Source organism: Macaca mulatta, chromosome X (genome assembly GCF_049350105.2).
Source record: "Macaca mulatta isolate MMU2019108-1 chromosome X, T2T-MMU8v2.0, whole genome shotgun sequence".
In the NCBI taxonomy this organism is placed as follows: Eukaryota; Metazoa; Chordata; class Mammalia; order Primates; family Cercopithecidae; genus Macaca; species Macaca mulatta.
Window position 1 is genome coordinate 27,698,563 of NC_133426.1, and position 14,411 is coordinate 27,712,973.

General features: G+C 35.7%; 1 protein-coding gene across 1 annotated transcript; it reads left to right on the forward strand.

The window, feature by feature from the left end:
- Nucleotides 1-5,237: 5,237 nt before the first annotated feature.
- On the forward strand, nt 5,238-5,720 carry LOC702769 (vitamin K epoxide reductase complex subunit 1-like). Its single transcript, XM_077989027.1, has 2 exons — nt 5,238-5,456; nt 5,580-5,720. Exons 1-2 carry the CDS (start codon nt 5,306-5,308, stop codon nt 5,690-5,692), a joined length of 264 nt encoding a protein of 87 aa, XP_077845153.1. The 5' UTR covers nt 5,238-5,305; the 3' UTR covers nt 5,693-5,720.
- The last annotated feature ends 8,691 nt before the right edge of the window (nt 5,721-14,411 follow it).

The following is a 14,411-nucleotide window of genomic DNA, read 5'->3' on the forward strand; positions in this document are numbered from 1 at the left end:
TAGTAGAGACGGGGTTTCACTGTGTTAGCCAGGATGGTCTCGATCTCCTGACCTCGTGATCCGCCCATCTCGGCCTCCCAAAGTTCTGGGATTACAGGCTTGAGCCACCGCGCCCGGCCTTAGTTTCCTTTTTTCAGGAATCATAATTCTTTGCTGTTTTCCAATGTGTGAAAACAGTTACTTCATATATATTGCCTATTTTTATACTCATTTATAGCAACTAGAAGTGGACATTCTGAATTTGTTTTATAATAGCAAATTTTAAAACATTTAATGCTAACTACTTTTAGGCTTACAGAAAAGTTGCAAAAATAGAACATAAAGTTTCAATACATCCCTTGCTTAGCTTCTTCCAGCATTCACATCTTAAACAACCATGGCATTACCATAACCAGAAAATTTACATTGTCATAACAGCATTAACCAAATTAACTGTCTCATTCATGTTGGGAACAGGCCCTCAAAGCTGGCCATAAACTGGCCCCAAAATTGGCCATAAACAAAATCTCTGCAGCACTGTGACATGTTCGTGATGGCCATGACGCCCACCTTGGAAGGTTGCCAGTTTACCGGAATGAGGGCAAGGAACACCTGGCCCACCTAGGGTGGAAAACTGCTTAAGGTGTTCTTAAACCACAAACAATAGCATCAGCGATCTGCACCTTAAGGAAATGTTCCTGCTGCAGATAACTAGCCAGATCCATCCCTTTATTTCAGCCCATCCCTTTGTTTCCTGTAAGGAATACTTTTAGTTAATCTATAATCTATAGAAACAATGCTTATCACTGATTTGCTGTTAATAAATATGTGGGTAAATCTCTGTTCAAGGCTCTCAGCTCTGAAGGCTGTGAGACCCCTGATTTCCCACTCCACACACTATATTTCTGTTTGCGTGTCTTTAATTCCTCTAGCACCACTGGGTTAGGGTCTCCATGACCGAGCTGGTCTCGGCACCTTCAAACATCACCATTTTTTCCACTAATGTTCTTTTAAGAGTCTCAATAAAGATCCCATATTGCATTTATTTATTTTCCCCTGGATTTCTACAATCTGCAGCAGTTCCTCAGCCTTTCCTTATTTTTCATGACCCTGATAGCCCTAAAGAGTATTGATTAGTTATCTTGCTGAATGTCCATCAATTTGTGCCTTGTACATTCTCAGTATTAGACTAGGGGTCTTACATCCTTGAAAAGAGAATCATGGAAATGGTGCCATGTCTTTCTCAGTGCTCCATATTACAGCGTTCATGATGTCAATGTGTCTTATTACTGGTGATATTGACCTTGTTCTTCTCATCTACGTGGTCTCTCCTGGAAATTTCAACTGTAAAACTATAATTATTTTTTCTATAGTGACCAAATATCTCAGGAGAAATACTTTGAGGCTATACAAATATCTTCTCCCCCAAAACCCTTGCCCACTTATTCTAGCACCCTTCAATGGATCACATATGCAATCATCACCACTGTGATATCTGCCTAGTGATAATTTCTATTTCCTTCTTCCTTTATGCATTTATTAATTGCAATTTCACTACAAGGAAAAGCTGTCATATCTCTTCCATATACTTATTTAATTAATTATTTATTTATCATCATCATTGTTTTATAAATATTTATATTATTCTTTGGGTTATTATCTGACACTGTCATTAGTTATTTTGTTGCTCAAAGCTTTGGCCATTAGGAGCTCCTTCAGATTGACTTCTGTGCTCTTTCAACAACTTCCTCCCATATTTTTTGAGAACTTTCACTTTTCTGGTACCATAAGATGTTTCAAGCTCCTTTTGATTTCCTCTACCCCTGCCCTGGAATGAATCACTTTTCCAAGGATCCCTGATTCTTTAATAGAGGCATGGTGCTTAGAAACCAACATCTGGGCACCAGGTATGCTAATTACTACAGAAGCATTATTGCTTCTAGGCTTCTCAGCAGACAGGACTAGTAAATATTTGTGTATTAGCCTATGTGCACACATATCTATTTTTATATACCTGTGTATGTATATGCATAATGAGTTCATACTGACACCTCAGATTCCAATTCAACATCACAAGGATCATTTTAGTTTTTTTCCTTTCTTTATTTGTAATTGCCTTCTACAGCAGTAAGGCACCCAGTTTTTATTATCTACTACATATTTACTTATTTGTTCAATTCTAGTACACACAAATTCGTTTCAGGATGTCTTACCCCAATACCCCCATAAGAAAAGCATTTACTGACTAGATAACAGCATTTGTGCACAATTCTTTTCGTCTATATTCTTACAGTATTCAGTCAACTTCCCATTTTCCAAAGTTATTTAGGTTAGTTCTTTTCCCTTCTGCATTCAGTATGGTTATGTTTTTCACTTTTATTACAGGTATTTTCATTTGTTAGTGTTGGGATGACATATTGGATTTCCCCCACATTCTAATTGGGTTTCACTCTTTGTTTATTAATGGCAGTATTTCTTAAGAAAGTATTTCTTTCTATTTATTAATTCCTTAACAACAGGCATTATCATATATACAGTATATTGCTTCATAATATTAGCTGGTCATGACTGTAAGAATGTGCCTGAAATATGTATGTTGATATTTAAATTGGAAAAAAGTCTATGTCTGTCTTGTGCATTGTGGGGTGCTTTGCTTATTCAGGCAAACGCCTCATACTTATTCACTTTTTTCTACATACTAGTTCAAATACAGCAGCTGAAATGTTTCAAATGTTTGCACATACCAGGGCTTAATCTGATCATATGCAATGGATTTAATACTTGAAAACAAGAAATTTAATGCCTCCATATGGCCATTAAAACCAGCTGAGGCACTACTATTTGTCATGATGTTGATGATGAGCCCTTTACTGCTTGTGTCTTTTTTATTATTGTTGCCAAGTAACTGAACAACTCATGCAGCATTGCTAAGGATAAGACCTTTCCCTATTAAGAAGAAAAAGATGACAACCTGCTGTGTGAACAATAGGGAAACTACCCTTATCATTCTTGGCACAAACGCTTCATCACTAAGGGTGTATCTTTACAAAAAAACTCTTTGAAATTTTTCTGTAAATATTCTGTTCCTGTCCACTGACATGAAATTTTTAAAGAAAAAAAAATATGCTAACTCACAGAAAAAAAAATGGAGATAAAATCCAGAAAATGTATTATACATCTGTCTTTATCAAATAGTTGGTATCTAAAGGCTCCACATTAGGAGAGATGGAAGCAGTTATTACTACCACATGGCATCTTGCCCTACTTAATTCCAACAGAAGAAGCCTCCTCCGACTGTGTTGTAGAGAAGATGAAGAATCTCAAGTCAGATCAAAGGCCAAGTTGTGATTACTGTGAAAAGAAGAGAGGAGGATCGCATATTCTTTTTCAGCTATCTATCCTTTTAAGACATAATGTCCCATTTGAAATATTTGCTGCATGAATGTCAAGAAAGTATCAGATGGTAAAATAATAGCGGTAGCTCAAATCTATGAAAAATGGAGGTTCATGGAAGCACAGATACTAAGCTCTTTCAAAACACGTCTTCTTAGTATTCCACAGTGATTCCCCCAAGAATAAAATCACTGACTTAAACTCTCATCTAATATTTAACCCCTTTTTACAAGTAAGAATTTTTTTCATATAACATGGAAATGTAGAAATTGATGCTTTTAGATTTATCTTCATGTCTTGGATTTTGCTAATAGTTAGACATAATCTTGCTCTATTATTTAATAGACCATTTATGTATATGTTTTTTTGTACAGTTGACCCTTAGACAACTCAGGTTTGAACTGTGTGGATCTACTTATATATGGATTTTCTTCTGCCTCTGCCACCTGTGAAGCAGCAAGACCAGCTGTTCCTTTTCCATTTTTCTCCTCAGCCTACTCAACATGAAGATGCTGACTATGAAGACCTTTGTGATGATCCACTTCACTAAATGAATAGTAAATATATTTTTCCCTACGATTTTCTTAATAACATTTTATTTTCTCTAGCTTATTTCATTGTAAGAATACAGTATATAATACATATAACATACAAAATATGTGTTAGTTGACTGCGTTACCAGTAAGGCTTCTGGTCAACAGTAGGCTATTAGCAGTTAAGTTTTGGGGGAATCAAAAGTTATGCTCAGAATTTTTAACACCATGGGGTTTGGTGCCCCTAACCCCCATATTGTTCAAGGGTTAACTGTATAATAAACAAGCAAGCATACTATAGGAATTTAAGATGTACAGCAAAACTTGATGTGTCCCTCTTTAAAGCACATGTTCACCCTTAAATATATCTATGTGCTAAAAAATACTATGTGCCTTTACACTGTTAATGTGGAGGTAAATTAGCACAGCCATTATGGAAAACAGCATGAAGGTTCCTCAAAAAACTAAACATACACCTACCATATGACTAGTAATTCCAATTCTGGGTATATATCCAAAGTAACTGAAATCAGCGTGTTGAAGGGAGATCTGCACTTCCATGTTCATTGCAGCAGTATTTACAATAACCAAGACACAGATTCAACCTAAGTGTTCATCAGCGCGAATGAATATAGAAAATGTGGTACATATACACAAAGGGATGCTGTTCAGCCTTAACAAATAAGGAATTCCTGTCATTTGTGACAATGTGAATGAACCTGGAGAACTTTATGCTAAGCGAAATAAGGCAGGCACAGAACGACAAATACTACATAATCTCACTTATATGTGGAATCTAAAAAGGTTGAACTCAGCTGTAGCAAGTAGAATGGTGGTTACCCAAGGCTAAGGATGAGGCGAGTATTGGGGAGATGTTGGTCAAAGGATACAAAATTTGTTAGATGGGAGGAATAAATTCAGGAGATCTATCATACAACACGGTGATTATAATTAATAACAATGTATTATATACTTAAAAATTGCTACCACAGTAGATTTCAAATGTTCTAACCACAATAAATGATAAATATGTGAGTAATGATTATGTTAATTAGCTTAGTTTAATCACTTTACAATGTATACATATGTCCAAACATTATTTTCTATATCATAAATATTTACAATTTTAATTTGTCGATTAAAAAATACTAACAGCCTTTCCCAGGAATAGCTCAAATTATTCCTTCTCCATTTAAAAATTCCCTGTAAATAGGCAGTCTAATACCAAAAACTTAAACTTCAGCATCGAATAAGAATACTTTAAAGCTCTAAACATTTTAACTATTCTCATTCATGTACAAATGTGTTAATCATAAGAAAAGGAATGCTAGGCCCTGCCCCGCCCCTGCTCCGTGGCTGCTGGTTTTCTCCGCGGGCACCTCGAGGGGTGACCTGGAGATATGGGGAGTACTGGGGGGAACCCTGGCTGGGTGCGGCTCGCGCTCTGCCTGGCTGACTTAGTGCTATCGCTCTACGCGCTGCACGTGAAGGCCGCGCGCGCCCTGGGCCGGGATTACCGCGCTCTCTGCGACATGGGCACCGCCATTAGCTGTCCCGTGCATCATCTCCTCCAGGTAGGGCAGGGGCTTCGGGTTGGTGCAGCACGTGCTGGGACAGGACAGCATCCTCAATCAATACAATAACATATTCCCTTGCATCTTCTACACACTACAGCTGTTAAATTGCCCGTGGACGCGCTGGGCCTTTGCCCTGCTGCTGCTGAGCTCCCTGCTGTCTCTGGCTGGTTCTGTCTACCTGGCCTGGATTCTGTTCTTCGTGCTCTATGATTTCTGCATCGTTTGCATCACCACCTATGCCATCAACGTGGGCCTGATGTGTCTCAGTTTCCGGAAGGTCCAAGAACCCCAGGGCAAGGCTAAGAGGCACTGAGCCCTCACCCCAAGCCAGGCTGGCCTCATCTGCTTTGCTTTGGCATGTGAGCCTTGCCCAAGGAGGCATATCTGGGTCCCTAGAAGGCCCTAGATGCAGGGCCATCTAGAGTCCCCCTTCCCTCTGCCATACCCACACATGACAATGGACCAAATGTGCCACACGCTCACTCTTTTTTCCACCCAGTGCCTCTGACTCTGTCCCCAAGGGCTGGTCTCCGAAGCTCTTGCCATTGCCCAAGGAGCGAAGGTTCTGAGCAATACAATTTTTTAAATTTAAAAAAAAAAAAAAAAAAAAAGGAATGCTAGTCTATAGAGAAAATAGCTAGAGGACACTTTTCCTGATTTATGTGTTTACCTTCAATTGTCCAGTTGTTAATGCACTATAAATAAATTAGTCAGATTTATTAATGTTTTTATTATTCTTGTTCTTGTTACATAACAACACCAGAGAAGCAGCAGACAATTCTTTATCACAAGGAAAAGCTTTTGTTTCCTTAATACATTTTGACTCATTATAGATTACAAAGCCAAAAGGTTTGGTTTCTTAAAATAGTATAACATCGTGCTGGTATAAAATTATATATGAAAACATAATGGGTGATTCAAAGACTTAGAAGAAGGGTTTGGGCAATAAAAATGTCCAATGTGGTCTGAATATATATGCTAATTTTTATTGCTGGTCACCTTATAAAAGGAGTTCTGCCTATAACAGTCAGTGTGTTCACCTATAAAACAAACATTTATTGGATATCGAAGAGAAAATTTATCAAATTCTCCTAATTTTTGTTGTAGATGTCAAACTTTAAGTTTGCAACATGCTCACAATTCAATTATGTGTCTTTCATTTTGTTAATCTGGCCTTAGTGTCTGTATCCATGTGCAGTTTTATTATCAGAAACTTGAACAAATGTATGATACAGTATTTCCAAAAGTAACTCAAACTATTTGTCTTAGGTGTGATGAATGCAAATTAATTCTCCCCTCCCTCAGGGTATTTAAGTATAGACTCTTTTACATAAATCATATATTAATATATACAATGTATCTTTGAAAAGTTCTAACATTGAATATGCAAAATTAAAACAAATCCAGCATTAAAATCAGTTACAAAACTTATACAAGTCACATGTTCAGGGATACTGGAATGAATGAGCTTATAGTCATCATCTCTGAGCTAACATTTCATCTCTCCAAGCCAATGTCTCAAACCAAGAACCCGATGATAAATTTTCCCTCACTGAAGAATAGGGATATCTGTTAGACCTATTTAAAATTTTCTGAATGATGTTCATTAACTCTAGTGATTTTTTTCTCTTAAATTGTATCTTGATATTGAATAAATGATACCCTATTGACATTACTCAGTCTGAGAATCCAATATTGTATACAAGTTGTTGTGTGTATCGATGTATTATATATTTTTCCTACTTAGAAAAGGGCCAGCACCTTTCATTATATTTACCAAAAGAGTTTAGGGATATATTGCGCAGCATGGTAACTATAGTTAATAATAACGTATTGTATAATTCAAAATTGCTAAAAGAATAGATTTTAAATGTTCTCACCACAAAAAATGAGAAGTAGGTGAGATGATAGAATATTAATTATCTTGATTTAATTTTTCCACAATATATACATATATCAAAACATCAGAGTGTACCCGTAAATATGTATATTATTCATCATTAAAAATAAAATAGGCTGGGCACGGTGCCTCATGCCTGTAATCCCAGCACTTTGGGAGGCCGAGGTAGGTGGATTACTTGAGATCAGGAGTTCGTGACCAGCCTGACCAAAATGGTGAAACCCTGTCTCCACTAAAAATAGAAAAAAATAGCCAGGAGTATTGGCACACACCTGTATTCCCAGCTACTTGGGAGGCTGAGACAGAAGAATCGCTTGAACCTGAGAGGCGGAGGTTACAGTGAACTGAGACTGTGCCACTGCACTCTAGCCTGGGTGACAGAGCAAGAGTCCATCTCAAAAAAAAAACCAAAAATGAAATGTAGATGTAAGATTATTAAATGTTTGATCTAAATCAAGATTCTGTCTTGATTCAGGTAGAGGGGAATGCATGCTATGAGACCTTCAACAATGACCACTACAGTTGTACACTGCTGTGTATTTTACTAGATTGATAATATTTAAGATGTTGATGGATCATTATCTACAACAGGTTATGTGATAAAATTGTATTTTATAAGCTGTTCTGTTTTATGGCTATGAATGTGTATATATATCTCATTTTATTACATTTCTATATCTTTAAAATAAAAAATTCACTGAATCAAAAAGAAAGGCAATATTTAATTAGAAATAAAATGAGTTCTAAATCTTTCATGAATGTATTCTGTGCAGGGAATTCTTAATGCTTTCCATTATTATGAGAGATAATATCAAGCCCAATTATTTCAAGTCAGGCTAAATCTTTCTACATTGAATGTGCTGAGATAAAAGCTCTTCAGTTTATAGGTGTTTTACCTAGGGCATAGGCCTTGGTCTTTGAAATATTTTCAGTGAAATTTATTTTTCATTATGCATTAAAGTTCTACTAAGTTTCTCACATGGGGCTTCCAATTTGGTCTGTCTTTACAAGGTTGGCTAGCTAAAAATAAAGTTTTGTCAGTTGCTCCTCTGTTTGTTCTCATATATATTTCTCTCCCTTTCCAATTTCGTATCACATGGGGGCTAACCCCAGGATAAATACTTCTCCCAGATTCGTGGGTCAGCTGATTTTAACTATAGTTTGCCAGTTGGAGACACTATCAGAAGAAAGAAGAACGAAGGGAGAAGAAATGGTATTTTTCACAATCTGCCAATGAGGCATGTTCAACACTAGCTGCTTCTCTATGGCTGCAGTTCCTACAAAAAATGATTCAAAATTCCTCCAGGAGATCCTGGTTACTGGGCTTTGGTAACTGCAACCTCTTTATCTCCTCAACAAAGGTGTTGTAGTAGCTTTTGAGATGGCTAATCTCTGATTTCCCTCATCGTTTCCTGTTTGTTTTTTTAGCAATTCCTTTGCCTATATAATCAATTTCCAATATTAAATTTCTTCTGTCTTAAGTATTCTGAAGGATCTCTGATTCCAGACTGGAACATAAGTGATACATAATTATGCACAGTTTTATTTGATTTACCTGTACCTAACCCTCTATTATCTGTTTTCTGTTCCCACATTCCCAAATTTGAAATTGCTCTGACAATATTATTAATAGCATATGTATTGCCAAATCCAGTGGGTATATTTTAGTTCACTGGATACTTCTGCTTTCTTTGACACCGCTGACAACTCTTTTTCATAACTTTTGTATTTCATTTATTTCTACAGTGCTCTTTTTTGTTTCTACCCTCAATCATTTGGCTTAATTCTTTTCATGCTCAATTTTTTAAAACAATGTTATTTTCTCACATCTTATTTTTATGGTCTACTTGGAAGTATTCAGCTAAACTTAAGATCTTATGTTCCATTTAAATGCTGATGGTATCCGAATTAATTTTTCCATCACTAAATGTATTCTTACATTTCCTAAGCATATAACTAGGTATTTGTTGGATAATTTCAAAAATCTAACTTATTACCTTATACTTTCCAGAAACACACACACAGAGACACTAAACCAAACAACCAACCACAATACCCCTGCCCCGTTCTGTTGATTATCTTGTTGATGTCACCATAATCCACCTAAACACCCAAGACAAAAATGTGTGGTTCATTACTGACCATTGTGTCTGCAAAGAGTCTTGCTTCATGTTATTCATGCTGTGTGTAGCCACCTCCCACCTGTATAACCAGTAAGATATTGCACAAATGACTTCAAGGCTAGATTGTAAAACGGATTCCAGCTTATGCCTTTTCCTTCTTGAATCATGGGTTGTAGGCAAAGCCAGTTGCCATTTCATAAGAACACTCAAGCAACACTATGGATCTATTCGTTGGCAAGGAAATTAGTTCTCCTGCCATAACCAGCAAGGAACTGAAGCTCTTGCTAACAGCTATGTGAATTAGTTATTTTGGAAGCAGATCCTCCAACTCCAGTCAAGCCAGCTGATATGTGGCACTAGTTGACATCATGATTGCGACCATATGAGAAGATTCAGGCCAAAGCCACCCAGGTAACTGCTCTAGAATCCAGACCTACAGAAACTGTACGGGATAATAAATGTTTATTGCTGTTTCATAGCTGCTAAGTTTTGGGTAATTTATTAGGATAACCAATAGAACTACTCTGTTTCTCTTATTCTTTACTAATCATCAAGTTCTATCAATATTATTGCCCAAATATTTCTGGAATCTACACTTTCATCTTCAAACACTGCTGTTCTAGTCATTATCAACTCTAGCTTGAATTATTTCAGTGGCCCTCAAAATGATCTCTTGTTCCAGTGTGGTGTTTTGCAAATCCATCCTGCTATTCCACTCTCAAAGTGATTTATGTGGAATTCAAATTAACCAGGCTTCTTTTATACTTAAAAACATTCGGTGGTTTTTTTTTTTTCTTCAAAAGATAAAAGGAAAGTACTTGCCATGATGTAAAAAGTCTTAGGTAATCAGAAACGCTTTTTGTTTTTTTCACTCCAACTTTATTTCTTGCAACTTTTCAGCACTTATTTTTGTGTGCTGAAATGCTGAACTGCTTTAGACCTTGATAACCAGCAGCTTCATATCTGTGTGTCACTTCTCCTGAATTTCCTTTTTTTAGAAGCGCCCTGTCTTTTTCCTGATTAATTCATTATCAACTTTTAAGACCTAACTCAAAAATTATTTCCTCCAGGTACACTTCCATAACTCCTGGAAGTCAGATTAACCATTCTCCTTTTGTTAACCTAAAGTACCATTCACATTCTTCTAACATAATACGTACTTTATCATAATAAAATTCCTTAAGCAGTGGATTTCTCCACTACTATGTGTGAAAGATCAAAGAGTCATATTGTGTTTGAATAGAAATCTACTGGTTGCGTGCTTTATTTAGTTGTAGTTTGCAAGTCTACAAATGGAACAGACAGACCTAGGAGACTGAGGTTTTCTAAACAATAGAATTTATATATATATATATATATATATATATATATATATATATATATATGAGAGAGGGAGAGATGATAGACTTATATGTAACAGATAGAGATAAAGATAGTGCAGATCAAATGAATACAAGGCCAGTGGGTTATTTTATATACTAAGTGAGCAATTTACATTTCTGAAAGAAACATTTAATAACATAAGTAAGTAAAATATATTTATTGTAACAACCCTGATTTGCCAGATTGCATTAATAAACTGTTACATTTAAAAATCTTCTTTTCTTTTACTACTTATTAAACATAGGGAGGTTCTTTTTTTTTTTTTTTTTTTTTTTTTTTTTTCCGAGATGTTGTCCAGGCTGTAGTGCAATGGCACGATCTCAACTTACTGCAACCTCCGCCTCCTGGGTTCAAGCGATTCTCCTGCCTCAGCTTCTGGCATAGCTGGGATTACAGGCATGTGCCACCATGCCCGGCTAATTTTTTGTATTTTTAGTATAGACGGGGTTTCTCCATGTTGGTCAGGCTGGTCTCTAACTCCCAACCTCAGATCATCTGCCCGCCTCGGCCTCCCAAAGCGCTGGGATTACAGGTGTGAGCCACCGCGCCGGCAACATAGGGAGATTCTTATAACTAACACAATAGATTATGCATGGTTTGATCTTAAATACATTTATTTCTATTGTCTTCTCTTTTTAAACTTTTATTGTGCATATTTAAGGTGTACCACGTGATGTTTTGATATACATGTAGATGAAGCAAATTAACATATACATCACCTCACATAGTTTCCCATTTTTTTGTGTGGCAAGAGCACCTAAAATATACTCTTTTTGCAGAAATCCCAAATACAATATAATATTATTAACTATAGTCTATGGCCCTCATATTATACATTAGATCTCTAGATGGGTTCATCCTATATATCTACTACTTTGCGTCCTCCAACCTACATCTCCCCATTTTCTCCCCTTATGATTGTCCCCAGTAACCACTATTTTATTCTCTACCTCTTTGTACTTGCCTTTTCTGACAACACTCTGACATAATCAGAATATATTATCTAAAATTTATGTTATTTTAAAATGAGATGTGTAATAATAATTTTAGCATTTTAAGTTCAACAATAAATATAATTGTACTTTCCCATTTGTTTATCAGTTTAAAATAAGCAATGCTTATGAGACTTGATGTCCAAAATGGTAACCACGTGAATTTCAGGGATCATGTGAATTATTTCTGTACATTTCGTGCCTATAAAAATGCCTGGTCTTAACTAGACACCCTATACGTATTGTTTAAACAGGAAATAATTTGATCAAAAAGGACAATGATATTACTAATACATTAACACATTATATATGGGCTAGCATGAGTAGGTTATCATTCATTTAAGGTTTACTTGTGTTGTTAACAATTTTTGAAAAAATACACATTAAGTAACTAAAATATCATATTTTAGTAAATGGTACTCTGAATTTGACTTAGGTCTGCAAAAAAATGTTAATGATATTGACCATGGTTGATGAAGACAGTTATTGATTTCACTTAAATGGCAGTTAGTGAAATAAATGTATAGAAGGTGAAAGAATAAGCATAACTGTCTTAGTCCACTCCTGCTACTATAAGAAAATACCTGGGACTGGGTAATTTATAAAGAACAGAAATTTATTTCTCACAGTTCTGGAGGCTGGAAGTACAAGAATAAGGGCACCCACAGATTTGGTGTCTGGTAAGGGCTTCTCTCTGCTTCTGAGATAGCACCTTGCTGCTGTGCCCTCCAGAGGGGACAAATGCTGTGTACTTACATGACAGAAAGAACATAAAAGTCAGGCAGCTCTCTGAAGACTGTTTTATAAGAGCACCAATTCATTCATGAGGGCGGAGCCATCATCACTTAATCATCTCCCAAAGGCATCTTTTAATACTATTACATTAGTGATTAAATTTTAACATATGAATTTTGGGGGACGCATTCAGAGACCACAGTAATAATTAATTTTATGAAACATTTTTCCAGAAAAAAAAAGATATATACAAGTGCAGTCAGGCCATTAATTCAGAAAAATGTCTAAAATATTAAATAGGGTTGTTGGTTTGTTTATTTTCTTATTATTTTCAACTTTAATATCTGGCTATTATAAGGGAAATATTATAGGTGTAGATGAAAGAAAAAACCGAGAGAAACCGAGAGATGCCTTCAATTGAGGGTGACAGCTGACAAAGATGGAGAAATCAGATTTCAACAACTATGTCAAAAATCATTACAATTGGGATAATTCAGAGAGTAATTTAAACTCAAAAAATTTTAATAATTCGGGGTTAGGGAATACTACTAATTTATAGCTATAAAATAAATCTACTTAATAATGTTTCTTCAGTCATTAATAAAAAGTAAAATTAGATTTAATATACTCTGTGTTATAAAGTAACGGAAAATCAAGAGAATGCAATGAAAAGAGTTTATTTCTGGAAAATGTTAAAGACTTAATCATGCAATGAGTTTATAAAAATGTGTTTTTTATGCATTACATGATGTCCTAAGACAAATATAAAATATAAAATAAATTGAAATACATACATAATATATAATATTTATGCCAAAGATAAGATATATTTACCTGTTTTTCAAGAACAAAACTTAAATTTCTAAATTATATGATCATATAAAAAAGATAAATAACTAAAACCAGTATTTTTTGCTGAATACTTTGCCATATTTGCATTATATATGTAATTTTTATATAAAATATGCACAAATAAAGTTTTATCTTTCATGTCAGTCCAGTTTCTACCACAAAAAGTAACTCTTATAGTTGGTATGTACCCATCCCATGAAAGCTTTTCAAAAATTTTTAATATCCATTCATTTATATGCATAAACATATATAACCATTATAATCATGGCACATATAGCTGACACTTATTGAGTATAAATCTGTAAGAAGCACTGTCCTATGTACTTCACAAACATTAATTTATTTAAGCTGTGGTAAGTAAGTCCTTATGATGTTAATTCTAGTATTCTTATTTTAAAGACGAGGAAATTAAGGTACAGAGAGAATAAATAAATTTGCCTATGATGACACTACTAGGAATTGGAATTTGTAGTCAGAATTTGAACCCAGGTAGTCTGTCTCAAGAGCCTGGAATTTTAACCATGAATTATACTGGTTTTTGAATTAAAATTTTATTTTAAGGTAATTATAGTTTCGCAAGCAACCATGAGAAATAGTACAGGGAGATTCTGTGTATCCTTAACCCAGTTTCCCCCAGTGGAAACATCTTGTAAAACATTAGCGCTACCTATCAACCAGGATATTGACATTAATACATTCAAGATAAAGAAAAACTTTGGGAGGCGAGGCGGGCAAATCATGGGGTCAGGAGTTCGAAACCAGCCTTGCCAACATGGTGAAACCCCATCTCTACTAAAAATACAAAAAATGGCTGGGCGTCGTGGCAGGTGCCTGTAATCCCAGCTATTCAGGACTCTGAGGCAGGAGACTCATTTGAACCCGGGAGGCGGAGGTTGCAGTGAGCCGAGATCGCGCCATTGCACCCTGGCCTGGGCAACAGGGCA

Excerpts from the sequence above, each read along its gene's own strand:
- LOC702769 (XM_077989027.1), top strand. The coding sequence starts at position 5,306 with ATGGGGAGTACTGGGGGGAACCCTGGCTGGGTGCGGCTCGCGCTCTGC. Across the intron at positions 5,457-5,579 it reads CATGGGCACCGCCATTAGCT|CTGTTAAATTGCCCGTGGAC; the intron begins GTCCCGTGCATC and ends TACACACTACAG.